This window comes from Myotis myotis, unplaced genomic scaffold, assembly GCF_014108235.1.
Source record: "Myotis myotis isolate mMyoMyo1 unplaced genomic scaffold, mMyoMyo1.p scaffold_m19_p_6, whole genome shotgun sequence".
NCBI lineage: Eukaryota > Metazoa > Chordata > Mammalia > Chiroptera > Vespertilionidae > Myotis > Myotis myotis.
This window is the reverse complement of record NW_023416368.1, coordinates 76,757,085-76,774,981: the sequence shown is the minus strand read 5'-3', so window position 1 is coordinate 76,774,981 and position 17,897 is coordinate 76,757,085. Positions and strand designations below refer to the sequence as shown.

Genomic DNA, 17,897 nt, shown 5'->3' with positions numbered 1-17,897 from the left:
GTCTTTCTGTCTTGAGATGTATATATCTTTTCTGGCCAAGCTCCTCAAAGCCAAACATCTAACAGAATGACTGATATCACCATAGCCTGAAATAAAAACAACAACTTTACCTCTCTTCGAGCAGAAATCAGGAGGTCTGGATTCTAGGCCCAATTTGGCCATGACCTAGCCTGGGCACTGTGGCCTGTCTCTCCAGCTCTCTGTTCTTGCTCTCTGTTTAGTGAACAGGTGGGGTGCACTTGGGTGTAGGAGAGGAGTTGATCTGAAACCCCACCCAACTCTAAAATCCTATGACTCCAGATCAAAACACGGGTAAACAATGGCAAGATCTTGTACAAATATATTGTAATATTGACTTAAAATATGGGTACCAAGAAGTCTTCTCTATAAGGCCCTCTTCAAAGGAAACCCCCAATTTCTGATTTTGACCTGAGGCGTGTCCATCTATTTTTCTCATCAGTTCCTTTCACATAGTAACACCCCCACCTGCTGGAACTTTAGGTTTGTGCTGCTAAAGGTCAGAGGTGTTTGGAAAAGGTTCCATGGCCTCAGCCCAAGCTGGGGTCCCAGGGGAGGGTCCCTCCTCCCACTCCTTTATGAAGGAGGGTAGAGCTCCGATGCTGAGAATCCATCCTCCCGTGCATTAGGGCTGCCCTGGCCCAGGGGATGACTAACAACCCCCCCCCCCCCCGCCCCCCGGTAGCGGGCAATCAGTGTGGGTCAGAATTTCTGCACTTTTCTGAAAGATGATCCTTGGCTTCCTCCTCAGAGCCTCACTCCCAGGGATATAGTTTATGCCTCTGGGATTGGAGTTCCTTGGAAACACAACCAGGAGTCTCAACACAGCATGGGTTTTATGTGGTCAGAGGCAGGCCAGGGGGTGGAGGCCGTGGGAAGGCATGGATCTCAGCTCCACATTGCTGCAATGGCCCCCTTCAGCCTAAAAGACCCTGAAATCTGTCTGTCAGGTGAGGGAGTCACTGGGGGTTTCAAGGAGCCCAACCCTACCCTTCAAGACCAGGCCTAAGCTCTCGTTGCAGAATCAGAGAAGTCAGAGGCCCAGGGGTTTGGTTCTGCCTCTGCACTTGCCCTGGGAGAGTCAGTCAGCTCCCCACTCGGGCCTCTGAAAGCGGGGAGATGGATGAATGGCCTTCAGTTTTGTGGTTCTACAGTTCCTGTATGTCTCCTACATCCCCTGCATGCTGAGTAAAGCATCCTATGATGGAGCTGTCTCTGCTGGGCCACCTCATCTCCCAGGCCCATCACCAATGGTGATGCTTCCGGGTCTCATCAGGGGGCCAGAAGGACAGGCGTAGACTCTGTGCAAGGGCTAGACTCTGTGCAAGGGCTGTTGTCTGACCTCTGGGCTCCAGGGAGGGTGTAGCCGCCTCAGGACAGGAAAGAATGCCAGCAGTCCCTGAGGAGGGGCTGTCCAGAGCTGACATCAGCCTCTTTCGGTGCAGTCAATAGGCTCCAGGGCCAAGTGGATTAACCGTCCTTCTCCCAAGCTCCCCACCCATGCCCCGGGAAGCCCCACACCACTGTGGCTCAGCTCCCACCTCCCAGACTGTGCCCCCAGCTTCTGAGCCCAATCCCAGCACAGAGCCCAGCCAGCTGGGCCCGCAGAGGTGAGTTAAACAGTGACAAAAGCGGCCTTGGGATTAGTGGTGACTGATGACCACCTCCTCTCCCTGGGCTCGGCGAGCACAGACCTCCTCTCTCCTCTCGAGCCGGCTGAAGAATGGTTGCCAAAGAGTTCCTGACAAGCACCCCTCTGGTATGTGGGCAGCGTTTCTGATTTCCCTCTAAAGGTCATCTTTCCACAGTTCCTCCCTTCCTGCCACCCCATCAGGAGTTGTTTATTTCACACAGCTAAATGCCATGGTCCTCCTCAGCTCCCTTGGCAGCAATCCATCAGAGCGCAGTCAACAAAGAGAGCAGGAGAAGGCAGCAACCCAAAGACAAAGTATGGTGCCCAGCCCAGTTCGTAAGTGTGACTCTGATATGTCACAGATGTCCTAGATCATAGCCAGACTCCCTTCCTTGGCCATCAAAACTTGCCTTTTGGCTCCTGCAGGGTCCAACAGATCTCCTCATCTAGCCAGGACACCGCTAGCCCAGCCTTTGGCTGCTCTAGAAAGGGACTCCAGATAACGCTAGAAAGACTCTGAGGCACTTATATTGCTTTGTGGATCACAGCATCTAAGGTGAGGGGGATGTGTGAAGTCCAAGGTTATGCGTAGGCACACCTTGTCCTCAGGTATGTCCATCACTTTAGTGACAAAATACTGTCACAAATGTTTTCTCTGTTTGATCCTGAATCACTGCCCCGGGAAAGTTCCGGAAGGACCGTGGAAGGAGGAGACAACTTGGAAAAGGGCACTATTAAGGAGCCAGGTCTTCTGGTCACGCATGACTGGGAGGAAAGTATATTTTAAGGACCTTCTGAAACCAAAGATTGGCCTTAGGGAAACCCATCCATCTGGGTCCAAAGTGTGAATCTGAAGAGGTGCCTGTCCCTGAGTGTCTAGGGCAGAAGGTGGAGGCAGGCGCTCTTTCCCAGCCGTCTCCCCGCAAAGCCAAGACTGCGGTACAGATGCCCTGGAAGAGGATAATCCGTGTATGCCTCACACAGGGTCGCAGCACTTCAGAGCCCAGCAATTCTAGATGCTGGCATGCTCTTGCAACTTGGTTAGGAGACACTATTCATTGAGACTTGGCTGGGAGACTCATTCTCCTCTGGCAACCTCTCCAAGGTTCTACATGTAGCGGGGAGAATAAACGCTAGAAAGGAGTGCTAACTAGATAAGTTGGCGTGCCTTATAAGCATCGTAGGAAGTACCCTTGTCAGAAAGACGCCCTTACCGAGACTTGGGGGCCTGCCAGTAACTGAGATCCTTCGCATCTCTGCTCAGTTGGTGGCAAAGCAGGAAAACAAAGGGACCCTGCTTTGCCTCTAGGCCTTTCCCCACGCAAGTACTCAGGGAAGCCATGCATTTTTTAATGAGGCCAGTAACTGAATTTTTGCATCTCCTGTGATTTTAGGAAGAACGTCTGAACCGGTGTTTTACATAGAATGATAATGAACACTTGCTGATTCCTAACCTCATGTCCAGGCACAAGCACTTTATGTGATGAACTCATTTAATGCTCACAGTGATCCTGTGAGGTATGGACTCTTTTATCCTCATTCCACAGATGAGAAAACGGAGGCCCAGAGATTACATAGCCGTCTAGTGAGGCAGCCAGGAGGGAGCCTAGGAAGTCTGCCTCCAGGTCCTTCTACACAACCCCGGGGCTTGTACCACACCTGGAAATGTGGTCTGTGTCCCCGGAGTACACCTGTCTCTTGGTGGAGCCCTGACACAGGTAGGGGGCTCCTTTAACATCAAAGCCCTGGACCATGGATCCAGCCCCTGAACCCCCAAACTTGTGTGGCTTTCTGGGTGACAGCTATTCTCATGCTGACACAGAATCCAGTGACCCCAACAAAGTTTCCTTACTGGCATCCCCTGCTCTGTCTCCTTTATCTCCTTTCTCTCCTTTTGGGCCTCGGTCACCTGAAACAGAGGAGAAAACTGGCATTAGAAATGGAAGTAAATCCTAATCATCATAATAAAAGGCTAATATGCAAATGGTTGTCATGCCGTGACACCATAATGACCAATCAGCAAGGACCTGAGGCTGTGTGGTGCCTAGCCAGGCTGGGGGACCTCAGGCCACACCCACACCCCGGTGCCAGGCCCAGGGACCTCAGGCCATGCCCCCCGCCCAGCAGGGCTTGACTTTGACGGGTGACCTGAGGCTGCACGCCCCCATCTGGCGGGGCTTGACAGGGGTGGGGCCGGCTGGGTCTGGGTCTCATGCGATTTCGAGCCACGTGCGGGTGGGCGGGGACTTGACTCTGGGTTCCTCGGCACACTCCAGACTCTGACAGGAGGGAGATTTTCATATACATTTTACTAATTTTCTTTCATCTCTGACACTTCTATTAACCCCTAGAGTGCCAGGGAGCGCGATCGTGCTCCTCCTGTCTTTCGCCAAAAGTGCCGGGAGCGCTATCAAAGCTTCGAAATGGCATCCAGTTCTAAGTCTGCTTTTATTAGTGATGATATTGCTAAATATGTCAATGCAGTAAAGGTTTCCTTAAGTTTTCGAATATGTAACTTCATTTACTTGCGATTCATAATTTTTTTCCTAAATTGCTGTAAAATCAGCAAAAATGCCTTGGCAATTTTAGCATAGTTCCTAGGATATTGGTTGGCACTCAAAGGGTTAAAGAGAAAGGGCAAATAGCAATATTAAAATATTTCCTCTAATTCATTCCCTTTAATGTGCACAAATTTCATGCACCGGGCCACTAGTAGTAAATAAAGTATTATCTGCAGGAGACATTTTTAAAAATAGTTTTTTAATTGATTTCAGAGAGGAAGGGAGAGGAAGAGAGAGATAGAAACATCAATGATGAGAGAGAATCATTGAGCGGCTGCCTTCTATACACTCCCTACTGGGGATTAAGCCCACAATCTGGGCACATGCCCTGACCAGGAATCAAACACGTGACCTTCTGGTGCATAGGTGACCTTTGACGCTCAACCACTGAACCACGCTGGCCAGGCTGCAGGAGACTTACTAACTTAAGACCAGGGAGAACCTCAGGCAGGAGCCAGCAGCCCCGAAGGGCAGGCCATGGCAGGAAGGAGCTACCTGCTCTGTCACCTGGGGAAGGAGAAGGCGCCCAGCTGAGAAGTTTCATTTCCTCCTCATTAAAGCCTCGAACACCAGCACAGACTAAAGGAGTGCGTGGTATTCAGCAGAAAGAAGACAAAGCAAAGACATTCCTATTAAACACTCAAGGTTTTCGAAGTCTACATCCAAGTTCACTCTAATAAGCAGAGGAAGAGAGAAGCGGGGAGGGTCTTCAGTGACAGAGAGAGAGACAGGCGTTCTGTGTGAGGCAGCTTTACCAGTGGGGGAGGCCAGAACACATGGAGGAGAGTTCCCAGGGAACTGTGGGATTCCCTCCCCAGAGTATGGTCTTTTCCCAGCTCGCATCTCACTCTACACAGAAGTAATGGGTCCTGACACCACTCGAGCAGGCGTTACAACGACCTGGCGATTCTATTCCAAGCACCTTCAGGAAGCTCTCTGCAGACTAAAGGCCCAGGGCATGATGTCTGGTGGAAATAAGCAAGCCAGCAAGTTCCAGGGGAGAACACCAAGGGCGATCCGAGTTTTGAAAACACCAAAGGCAACCATAAATGTAAATACAACTACGGATGTGTTTAGAAAAGGTCTGGCAGGATAGGCTCCAAACTGTTTATGGTGGTTATTCTACAGGGTAAGAGCTTAAGGGACCAAGGGTGGGGGCTGGCTTTTGACGTCATACTCCACACTTCTGTTTCGTTAGGTTTTTCAGTAAGGATGTTTTGTTGTGGTACTCTGTTTCGAAATCCATTTAAAAAATGTGGGTCATAAAAGGAAGGAAAACCTCAACTTGTTTAATCACCCACCAGAAGGTAGAATAAAAGTTCCCAGGGATGGAAGATGAGGAGACCATCCTAGACTTGGGGTGGGGATGACGAACAGCACGTTTTTCTTAGATTTCATCTTAACAAGTGAGGAGGTCGAGCCCGATCATCTTCTGACACGGTGCAGGGCTGGACACTCTTGAAATAAACGTGGAAAGACAGGGACTGACTATAAAGTGGGCTCCCCTAACAACGAACAAGGTGCCTGTCAGTAGGAAGAAAAAATGAGAAGAAAGACTATTGGCAATGGAAAGCTGAGAATTGGTTCCAGTTTGACATATTTGGGGAATATAAAGACTATGGCAGACTGGGAGGAGGTGGCAGTACAGGAGAGCAGGTGGCAGTCCCGGGCCCCCTGCGGGCCCCTCTCCTGGCCAGGCTTCCTCCTAGCGGCAACCTCGTAGTCGTACTGCTGGTTCTCACGTGCATTTCGACAGCACTTCTGAGCTAACAAAGTGTGTTCCCACATATACATCCCATTGAATCCTCATGACAGCTCTGCAAAATATGGCATCCCGAGAGTGTCTAGGGTGGGGATGAAGACACGGATGTTGAACGATGAGATTAAGTGACTTGCTCAGGGTCACTCAGCTGGCCTGTGGCATAGCCAGAATTCAGAGCCAGTCCATCCGCTGCGATGCCCATGCTGGTGCCCAGCAGCCAGCCGTGAGCGAGGGTGCTCTGAGACTCATTATTACCTTTGATCCCGCGCATGCCCATCACGCCTGTGGCTCCCGGCCTCCCGTCATCACCCTTGGGGCCAGGCAGTCCTGGGGTTCCTCTCTCCCCTGGTAGACCTGGGGACACAAGAGACAAGTTGGGGCCATTTGAGGTCACCGTCTGGCTCAGCAGTTGACTTCAACCATGAACCCTCCCGTTGCCTCTGCTTCCTGATTCCTCTCAGGTAACCTAAAGGCCGCGTCCCAAAGGTCAGCATATGCCTGCCCCACTGACACCCTCTATCCAGGGAGGCTGGACACTTCCCCCCAAAAAATCCACTCCTACTGAGAGATGGTGGTGGTGGTGCCACCCGCACTGGAGATTTAGATTTGGCGACATTTTTTCTGTGAGCATTTTTTCTGTGACAGGCACTGTTCTGGATGCTTTGTATAAAGTATCCCATTTAACCCTCCCAATAAACTAGGGTAAGTATTATTTCACCTGCGCTACAAATGAGGAGCGTGCGGCCCAGAGAGATTGAGTAACCTGCCCACGGCCACACAGCAGCGCGTCAGAGGCTGGGTCTGAGCTCTGGTCTTTCTGAACTAAAAGCTCAGGGTTAGTTGGCTCCATCTCACACGGATGAAAAGGGTTTACTGGAACGGAGGGTGGAGGAAGATGAAATGGCTCCCCACACGGGGAGCGTAGAGACAGGGATAGGAGGCTGAGGAGGAGGAAGAAAGTCAGCAAGGTCAGTGAATGGGGTGATGGCTGCCCTGCGACCAGATCAGGCCCTGGGGCTCCTGACCTGCCACCAGGGCGAGCCAGGATCAACAAACGTTTTCACCCAGTGACAGCCCTGGGTCCCCAGTGACCTTAGCCCACAGTTATCTCTGCAAAGCAGTGCAGCCTTAATTACTGATGAATTGTTCTTTGCTGCGTTGAATGTTAGTTTTCTTTGGGCTTTTTCTCTAACGTGAAGAAACCTGTCTCCCAGTAATGATTCCTCTAGAGTTTATGGCAAACGGCTGGAGGAGGGCAGGTGTCCCCATAAGGGTGGCAGGACCTCAGAGAAGAGCTTCATTTCTTTTTCTCCTTCCTCACACACTTTTCCCAGAGTCCAATGGCCCCGATGGCACAGAACGGTGAGTCTAGTGCAGGATGCGCCCAGGGATCCCCATCCTATCATTTACTAAAGCAGGAAAAGGGGTGCTGTTTTGAGTTTAGGGAGCTCCCCTGAGAGGGAGAGGCAGGGAATGAAAGCCAGGCCACGGGCTCTCCGTCCGCCAGCCTCTGCCTCCACTCCTGCTTGCAACCTCCTTAGGGATTTAGGAAGGAGATGGTTTGGAGGTACGTTTCCTGATATAAATAAACAGACACCTGTCCCCTGAGAAGCTCTTCCCTTTCTTACATTGTTCAGAAGACTTTTCACTCTGCTAGAAAAATGTTGCTCACAGTAGAGGCTCAGGAATGGACAGACTGGGATGCAAAGTTTGATAGAGTAACGGAACAGGAACCTCTAAGACAATGAGAGTAAGAAGAACATACGGCACATCCTTGAGTAATGCCGTTTCATTCAGTGTCATTTCGTTATAACATTGATGAGATGCCATAGGAACTTAACTCATTTCTATTAGTTAGCCTAAGGTAAAATTGGTTCGTTACATGTTGCTTCACTTAAAATCACAGAACCCATCCTTGAGGTTAAGTGAGGACTTACTGTACACTTTCCAGAAGGCAAAAATGTACCCTCCCTACCAGCCACTGGATCTCCGGAGCTGTCACCAGTGTGTGTGGCAGGACGGAGAGGTAGAAGAGGGGCAGGTATTCATTGACGGGCGCAGGTTCAGCAGGAGGTGGGGACACCAGGGACCTGGTGATCCACTGAGGGGGACACAGCATAACTGGAGGGCTGGTCTTGATCACAGAACACCCTCAATTCCTTCTGCAGGCCCTGGTCACACAGAGCCTGTCTCCTGGGGTGAAAAGTCGTTTCAGGGAGCTTTGAGCCTCTCATGTACCCTTTTCCTTCAATTCCTGGTACTTTCTATGAAAAAGTATTTGCTCCATCCTATTGTTACACCCATAACCGGTCAGTCTCCTAACGGAGCAGGGCATCTGAGGCTGAGTTCATTGGGCACATGACCAACCCAATGAGAAAGCACAGGGGCAGGAATGGATTGGCGGCCCCTTCCCTTCCGGGAATGCCCAGGTCCCTCCCGGGGGTTTCCCCATTACCTCGAAGTCCAGGTAATCCAGGGATTCCAGGCTCGCCTTCCTTCCCTTCATCGCCCTGATCACCTTTGGGGCCCGGTGGTCCTGAAAGGGTTACAAACAGCACCAAGATTAGAAGGTGGCTTTCTGGAACAGGACACCCAATGACTGGGGTCCTTATAAGAAGAGAAAGCACAGGCAGACACCCGGGGAGAAGGTCACATGATGTTGGAGGCAGACATTGGAGGGATGTGTCTACAAGGGTTCTGGTAACACCAGAAGTTAGGAAGAGGCCGAGAAGGATCCCCGAGCTTTCCGAAAGACTGTGGCTCTGTGGGCCCCTTGATTTCAGACCTCTGGCCTCCAGGACAATGAGAGAAGACATTTCTGTTGTTTTAAGCTACCAAGTTTACGGTACTTGGTTATAGCAGCTCCGGGAAACCAAAACATGTATGCTCATAGCATAGCAGTAAAAGTCTTGCACAATAAATATTTGATGAATGAATGAGTTTATAAGATCAGAGGGTGTTAATACATACAAAACAACCAGGAGGCCAAGATCAAGATGTACTGACACATTCCAAAAGTTGGCACTGTCCTCAGACCCTAACCGAAGTAGACAGCTGTTTAATAATTCAATGGCACATGCACAGAGGAAACGTAACCAACAATTTAAAAATGCACGAGTTATACCAATCATCCGAGGACTGGCTTCTGGAGCCATCTTCCTCTTTTCTCTGAAGGAAAGCAAAGTCATACTGATCCCAGTTTTCAGGTGACAGAGTGGAGACACAGAACCTGTTTAGAACACAACTAAGACTATAGAGGAGAGGAAAGACACACTGAAGAATCCAATCAGCTTCCCAATGCCCGTCCCAGCAACCTCTGGCCAGGGCAAGGCTGAAGAAAGAAGACTGAGAGAGGTCCCTGAGTCTCTGTACTCCATGGGCTCCACAGGGGTGGGCCGCCTGCCTGCTCCTGCCCCTAGCACACCCCACCCCTTTTCACTCTCCTCTGCCCCCTCCGCCCCTCCCCTCATGGAAACCAGAGATCCAGGAACTGAGCAGGTCAAGGATGCAATGGACCAGACACTCCAATTTGTTCTCTTCACTCTGATGAGTATGGATCTTCCTTAGAGTAATTCTCACAAAGGGAGGGCGCTGCCCAGCAGAATGGGCCTGATGGCAGGGCGTCAGGGTGGCAGAGTTCACTTGGGGTTGATTGTGGAGCATCTTGAGTCCCAGGTCCTGGTTCTAGAAAATCTAAATGAAAATTCCCTTCTTGGGCATTGGTAGTGATGCATAAGTGGGTTACATGGCATCATGGATATAAAGGGACTTGGGAATCTTTGAGTGGCAAAGCCATCCCTGACAATCTGTACCCCATTTTCCGTCGCGTTTCATCAGAATGCTTCTAAGATGACTGCGTGTGAAGATCCTAACCTGCATCTGAACTCACCCTGCCAAGCTTGGCTGGGTCATTCAGACAGTCGGGTCTGAAAACATTCTTCACATGGACATAATTTTTTAAATACTTTTTAAAAATTGATTTCAGAGAGGAAGGGAGAGGGAGAAAGAGATAGAAACATCAATGATGAGAGGGAATCATTGATTGGCTGACTCCTGCATGCCCCCCCCCCCCCCACTGGGGATTAAGCCCACAACCTGGGCATGTGCCCTTGACTGAAATTGAACCCTGACCTTCTGGTTCATAGGTCGACGCTCAACCACTGAGCCACGCCGGCTGGGCTGCACATAATTTTTAAGACACAAATAATGGGTTCGTGAGGGTCTGTATTAGAGATGAATTGGGAAGAAGTTGGGGCGGACAGTTAAGGTGGGTAATGACTTCGAAACCGTAGTCCCTTCCTTAGGTGATTGGCCCAGCAGACTCAGAGGAACCTAAAATGTGACCGGTCTGAGTCTCGGGGGCCAGGCTGCTTAGAGTTCTGCCGATCAAGCATTTCTTCAAATCATTGCTGCCCATGCGTAATGTACTCCTGGGATCTGACGTTTTATCATTTTCTCAGGAATCCAGGCTAAAAGTCTTGAGCTTGCTTTGTTACGCATCCCTTTGCTCTGCCTTCCTTGCTGTTACTCTTCAAGGCTCCTCATTGAGGAGACTCCCATGTCGGGTCTGTCTCCTTCCTCACCAGCACCAAGCTCATCGGGGTCCTCATGGCCTCGCTCCCAGCCATTTGAGAGACCCCCTTGTCTCCACTTTCTTTCTGCAACCCTGTCCATGCTCATTCTGTTAATTAATCTCATCAGAATCAAAGGGACTTGATGCCCTTTGGCCCCCCTCTCTCAGAGACCCCTCCAGGTCACTCCCAACGGGTCCGTGCTTCTGCACACCTACAGGCTGATGCTTCTTCCACCTCAGCAAAGGCGTTCTCCTCATGGTGCTCCCCCCCCCCACCCCCATCCCTTCCTTTCTGAGAGTCCTGTCCCTCAGCCCTGGAGCTCACCTTCCTGCACACCCTTCTGAGCTCTTCGGACACCAGAGCTGAGCGCCCACATTTCAGAGCTGGAAAGAGCCTCAGGCATTACTGTGCACAAACTCCCCACAGGGGGCACCCCGGAGCATGGTCAGGTCACTTGTGCCCAGCCACTCACCTCCAACTGTGGTCCCCAAAGAGGACAGGCTTCTCTGAAAGGCTAGAGCTCCCCTCTCCGTGGTCCTGTGTCTCACACAGCACCTGACACACACTAGGAACTCTAAGAATGACTTCTGGGCAGTCATAGAAGCCCTTTCAGTAGCCATGGTCCCAGCGGTACCCAGATTGGCTTTTTAACTTCTCATCTTTTCTACCCATGGAGCAGGCGGGAGCATGGAGGTGGGATAAGGAGGAACGGGGCCTACTTCTCCTCAGTCATGAAAACAACCCCACAGTCCCACAGCCACTGTGTTTTGGTCTGGTGTGCCAGCTTCTTCCTGCCCGCCTCCTGGAGGGGCCTGTGGAGTAGGACACCTGTGCGTGGGTCCCCTCTCAGAGCCTGCCCACCAGTCTAGCCCACTCCCCCCACCCCACTGCCCCCAGGCCGTGCTGCCCTTGCCCGGCTGCCTGAGAGCCACTCCAGCTGGAAGCATCTCCAGAACAAAACAAAGTGTACATGACCCAGCATTTGGGAGAAACACCAGGATTCTTCTGGGAACCAGCCCACAGGGAGGGAAAGGCAGTCCGTTCTCCCTTCCCGGATCCTGGAACTGGCGATGGGGTGGGGGACTTGCGTGTGCCGGAATCTGGACAGCGACCTGCCAAGAACAAGTTCTCATGACAGCTGATAAAGTGGGCCCGAGGCCAGCACAGCAGTGACCCAAATCATAATGTAAACACCACCCCAGAGCCATGCTAATTCCGGGGCAGCTGACGGGGTGGAGCTCCTCCACTAGTTACTCTACTCCCACGTCCCTGATGTCACTGGGCACTGCATTCTCCGCGCTCTCACCTGCACACTTGTGAGCTCTCTCACTTCCCTCATTCCCGGCCTCCTCTCAGCACCCTGAGCATGCAGACGGGGCAGAACTGTCAACCCTATTTCACCACCGAGGAGACTTGAACCCAGAAGTGCGGGCGGTCCTGCAAGGCCAGCTCTCCTAAGGGAAAAGGGGGTGTTGGGCGGGGCTGGGTGCAACCGCTAATTTTCACAGCATGGTCTCCGGTTCCGACCTAGCAGAGCCAGATTCAAAGGGTGAAATGACAGAGTCACACAGCCCTCCCAGGGAGCCACTGCCCAGGCCCTGCTTCCCAGTCCTGAGTGGAGGAGAAACACTATTTCCATGTTGCTCTGATCAGAGATAAGCAACACCTCCAACACATCCCTGCTCACTCAAGGCCAAAGCCCGATGTCCAAGCCTGGAATCCAAGGCTCCACAACATTTCCATGTTCCTTTATAAACATTTTTGAACTGGACTCTCTACTCTAGTAGATGGTGTTTTTCCTTGAAAAAAAGCAGCCTGCAGATAAATTAGCTTTGCCAATTTGTTTTTATGAATCAAGAGATGTGTTTTCTAGCCCCAGTGGGGCCACTGCCTCTGGATTTGACTTGGGCAAGTCATTCCCCACCCCACCACCTCACCTCCCCACCCCCCACCACCAGCCTCAGGCAAGAGGAGTGGTCTATGTGATTTCAGAGACCTAGTGTCACTCTAATGTTACTCGATTCTGTAAAAGGACCATCTAGCAGAGCCATCTGAATGTGGCTGGAGGGCTATGCCTTCAGGCCTTTGCTCTTGCCTTTCCCCTCCTGGTGTGCCTCCCCTCTCTGGTAACCTTCCCCCCATCCTGATATGCCTCTTCTCTCTGATCATCTAAGCTCTCCACTGTTCTCAAAGCCACAGACAGATTTCAACAGACCTGATGAATGCTGGAAACCATAAGCAGAAAACAAAGTACGGCTGTGAATGTACACAAAAGACGAAATTTATGGAAAACTGTATAACAAAGCGAGAGAATGAAAACCATTTGGGGTCAAGCTCAAGAATAACATAAATAAGCTCGTATTTGAAAAATATACATAGCAGAATATTTGTGGATTCTGGGCCAGGAAGGACAAAGTGTGTGTGTGAGTGAGTGTGTGTGTGTGTGAATGTGTGTGTGTGAGTGTGAGTGTGTGTGTGTGTGTGTGTGTGTGTGTGTGAGCGTGTGATGACTAAGAGAGGGACTGGACAAAGCGAGGGCAGGAAGCCCATGCTAGACAGCAGTCTAGAAATGCACGGCAGTCTTCCTGATAAAGCATCCCTTACCCGAAAGCCTGGGGAGTTTTGTCTTGTTAAAGTTGAAAGGTACTTACATTTGGATGAGCCCGACAGCATCCTCTTTACTGGTACCAATGGGGTCCCAAGCAGCCATGAGAGAGGGAAATGGGAAAGGGGGACAGCAGATGCAGTGGTGATCCTGAGAGCCAGAGGGCTGAGTGGTGAGCACCTCTGAAGAGCCAGCAGCCCATCAGGAATGCAAAGCATGAAGACTGGAAGGCAGGCCTGGGCAGGGCCGAGATGAAACTTAGTTCAGGAGAACCGAGTGTGAAACTTACTTTAAGAACCAAAGAAAGACTACTTGGAGGATTTCACTGGAAGAGTGTTGGCAAATGAATGACCTAGAGCCGTTTTAGTTGGAGCCAAGGAGAGTGGACTTGGAAAGTAAAGAACCAGGGTGTAAGATATTCAGAAAGGCACAGGAGGGTGCACCAGAATGTCTGTTGACTAGGAGGGGAAGGAAAGGGGGAGAGCCTGGGAGGGACTGTCTCCCAAGTATAGGAATAGAGTCCAGGGGACCATGTTTCCTTCTCTCCACCGGGAAAGCAGGATGGTCAGTGACAAGAATATGGTTTCTGAGTCAGAACAACCCACGTTCAGACCTTGGCTTTGCCACTTGCTTAATAAACAGTGGGGACGTTATTAAAATGTATCATCGATAAAATAGGGACAATAATAACTTCTTGTACAATGAGAGGATGAATGGTCTTTAATGTCCTGGAAAACTGATTTAGAGAATTAATGAGAATTTAGAGAATTAATGTTGACAAAATGTCTGGTGCATAGTATGTTATGATTCGGTGTAGCTTCTATTATTACTAAGTACCTGCTAAGGGCAGGGGAGGTCAAGGAAAAGAGAAGACAGGAAAAGCTAAGATCCCCATGGTGTGGGTTTGAAAGAAGAAATTCTACCTCTAGTCCTCCTTTGATTTCTGAGAGGTGAAACCCACAATGACCCAAGACAAGAAACCCAATCCTCTGATTGCCCAGGTTTGCAATTTACTGGTTGTTCCACAAACATGGATTGAGTCCCAGTGACATGAATTGCCCTATTGGACCCTGGGGGAAGCAGGAATGAACAGATGGGGTGGACGGTGGTGTAGCAGAACCAGCCCTGGGCGTTGGGCTAAAAGTCCTGGCTTGGACATTAAACTGTACACTTAAAGTGGGTGAATCTCACAGCATTTAAATTATGCCTTATTAAAGCTGTTGAAAACAAAAGTCCTGGGTCGGATCATTACCAGCTGTGTAGCCCTGAGTCAATCAGCAATTTCCTCCTGGAGCCTCCGTTGTTTTTCTGCAGGAATCCTACCCCACCCTCAATAATGAAACCTGCCTCCCCCAACCTCGCAGCTCGTCATGGGGATCCGCTTTAAAACAACATAAACAATGTGCCACCAACCATTCTGTAGATGGAAAGTCCTATGCAAATGGGAGGCCCCATCATTACTATTTTCTGCTCTGATAAATGTAGACGCTCTGAGGAGGGAGACTTGGGTGAGCTAGAGAGAGCAGTGAGGCTCTTGGAAGAGGTGGGTTGGAGTGAGGTCTGAAGAATTTGGAGGAGAAGGAGGAAGAAGAGGAAGAAGGAGGCATTGCGGTAGGAAGCACAGCTGGAGTAAAGCCAGGGCCGTGGGAAAGGCGGGCTGTGTCTCTGGGCCAGTGACAAGATGCGTCCCACTGGACTGGATGCTTCACACAGGACAGGGGGTGCAAGCTGGCCGCCCATGGACCATATATGGCCCCCAGATGTGTTGCACTTGGCTCACAGTGTGAAACAATTAAAAATTTCTAGAACATTCCATGTTTCTGTTTTCTCTTGAAAAAAATGGGAAGCCCTTGTTCGCCAGCCTGGCCCAAACGGGCTGGACCTGCCTGATACCCTACTACTCCCCCGACCCTGAGGTCACTTTACTTACTGGCATCGCTCCACTGGCCCCTGCAGACAACTGTGTTTGCAACCCCTGCATTAGGGGAACAGTTGGAGGAGAAGGCAGGGACGATAGGCTGGGGACAGGTATGCGATGCAAAGCTCACCACCTGTGGGACCAGGAAGGCCTGGTCTAAATCCTGGCACCGTCACCTCCTCGCCTGCAGCTGTGAGCAACTTTCTGAATCTCAGTGCACTTGTGGTTTGTAAAAGACATGAATGAGATACTCGTGGCACCATACCTGACATAGCTGGTGTTCGATAATGAACTGGGCAGACCTTGGGGATCCATGGTGAGTTCTGAGCAGGGGGTGATGCAGGAAAAGTGCATTTCATAAATGCTGCCTCCGACAGTGATGTGCAGGGTGGACAGAAACAGGAAGGCATGGGGGGGGGGGTAGGGGCCCCCAGCAAGTGTACAGATGCAGGCCTGCACATTCTTTTGCCATTATACTTAAGAGGTATCAATGAAGCTGACAGGTTGTTAAATAAAACATGTTCTTCTACCTGGATGAATACAGGGGGAGGCAAAAGTAGGTTTACAGTATTTTGTATGGAAATAACACAGTAATTAATAAATAATACCAGAATAAACTCTGTACTCACAACTGTAAACTTACTTGGCCCCGCCCTGAATTGCTTGTTATAAAGTCTGGAAGGCCAGGTTCAAATTTGGAATTCCAACTCCTTGTAGCTCTACCCATTGGAACACCGTGACACGGGAGGAGCACCTCTCTCTTCCCAGCCTGAGCCTGCAGCCTGACCCCCAGCCCCAAACTCTTGGTGGTCCCAGCTGGCGCATCCAAGCTCTGACGACCCAGTTCCCCATTAGCCACCCTTGGCCATTCTCATGCCCAGGGGAGTGGACACTGAGAGCACCACTCTCTGAGGGAGGCGGTGCACAGGCACAGGTACAGGCCTGGAAATGGACATAGGCCATTTGGGCAGAAATTCCCAGGGTCCTGTAGGGCCGTGGTCGGCAAACTGCGGCTTGCGAGCCACATGCGGCTCTTTGGCCCCTTGAGTGTGGCTCTTCCTAAGCCTTAGGAGTACCCTAATTAAGTTAATAACAATGTACCTACCTATATAGTTTAAGTTTAAAAAATTTGGCTCTCAAAAGAAATTTCAATCGTTGTACTGTTGATATTTGGCTCTGTTGTCTAATGAGTTTGCCGACCACTGCTGTTGGGCAAGACTTCATCAAGGATGCCTGGTCTCCCAATGTCAAGCCACCTTGGGGGGGTGGGGTGGGGGGGGTGCCCAGGGAGAAGGCCCGAGCAGGGGGGCCCAGGCTGCACGGTGGGCTCCTTACCTTTGGCGAGGGAGATGTTCCTCAGAGCGATGGAGTGCTCCCAGTCCTTGAGGCGCAGGTCCTCCGTGATGGTGTTGAGCACGGCCAGCTCCTGCTTGAGCTGCAGCTCCATGCCCACGTGCGCCAGGCGCATGCGGCGCGTGTCCTCGCTGGCGTTGCTCACCAGCACCTGCAGGTCCTGCAGCCGCGTGCCGTGGAGGGCCACGTCGTAGGACAGGCTGTAGTTGAGGCCGCGCAGCGCGCCGCCCACGTCGGCCAGCTCCTCGCCCAGGACGCCCACCCTGCGCGCCAGCCCGTCGAGCAGGCCGGCGTGGCGCCGCAGCAGCAGCTGGCTCTGGTTGCTCTCCACCTGCAGCTGGTAGAGCTCCAGCTGCGCGGAGTCGCTCTGCTGGCCTGTGCGGTCGCGCAGCAGGGCCACCGCCTGCTCGGTCTGAACCGCCTGCGCCTGCAGCCCCCACAGCGCGCCCTCCAGCCGCTGCACGGCGCCCGCCAGCGCCAGCAGCGAGTCCGACTGGTTCTGGAGCGCGTCCTGCACCTTCCACACCTGCTCCGTCAGGTCCACCTGCAGCGGAGCCTGCAGGAGCCGCAGCTGCAAGTCCCTGAAGCTCTCGTTCAGCCGGTTCACGTTGAGAGTCAGCACCTTCAGGTCATCTGGGGAGCTCCGAGGCCTGGACACTGAGAATGAGGAGGGCGAGACATGAGTGCCACGAGGCAGGTCCGGCCAAAACCTGGCATGCAATAGGTGTTCTTGCATTCCGGGTTGAAGGGCAAGAAGAGGTGGCTGTGGATGAGTGCCTTAAATAGAAACCAGCCACTGTGCTCAGCCAATGGCCCCCACACTTGTCTGCCCATTAGGATCACCTGGCCAGGTGTCCCACCTTCAGACCCTGTGATTGAAGTAGTCTGGGTGTGACCTGGGCTTTGGAATGTTTAAGAGGCCAGAGGTAATGCCAAGGTGCAGGCTAGTTTGGGCACCACTGTGCTCACTGAACCATATGCATGAGGTTGATCCCTGTGGAACGGTCATTTCTCTGTGTTGAAGATGCTCAGGTATCAGCAGTGTCAAGCGGCTAAGCCCACGATCCTGTGTGTTGTTATCCTCTCAAGTTGAGGAGACGGGTACCATTCTCGTCCTCTTTCACGATGAGGGCTCTTACGGGGACCCAAGGTAGCCCAGCAAGGAAGTCGTGGAGCCAGACAGCTTGCTTGCTCCAGAACCCGGGTGCTCCCCCACAAGCCTGCTCCAGCACTGCCTGCAGGAACCACGCCCGCAGCAGACTCAGCCAGGCTCTGGGCAATAGTTCATTTCCCGGCTCCTGAGTTCAGGGTCCCTTTCCCTCTGGCTCATCTCCTGCAGCAAGGGCTCCTCTGGATGGGTACACATGCTTTTATATTAACACCCGCCCTTCTCTGCCTCCTTTGATCCTTCTGGATTCAGGCAAACACCTCGTGTCAGTGACTTCCTACTATTCCTCGTGGAGAGGTTCCTTC

The 17,897-nt window shown here is 51.6% G+C and overlaps 1 protein-coding gene across 3 annotated transcripts in view; it reads right to left on the bottom strand.

The window, feature by feature from the left end:
- The window catches only part of SCARA5 (scavenger receptor class A member 5), a 120,356-nt gene that overhangs the window by 31,579 nt on the left and 70,880 nt on the right, over positions 1–17,897 (bottom strand). For all 3 annotated transcript variants that reach the window (XM_036314126.1, XM_036314127.1, XM_036314128.1), the window contains exons 4-7: positions 16,407–17,081; positions 8,430–8,510; positions 6,230–6,328; positions 3,504–3,560 (exon numbers count right to left, since the gene is read on the bottom strand). In XM_036314126.1, coding sequence (XP_036170019.1) covers positions 3,504–3,560; positions 6,230–6,328; positions 8,430–8,510; positions 16,407–17,081 — 912 coding nt within the window. The remainder of the gene's footprint in view (positions 1–3,503; positions 3,561–6,229; positions 6,329–8,429; positions 8,511–16,406; positions 17,082–17,897) is intronic.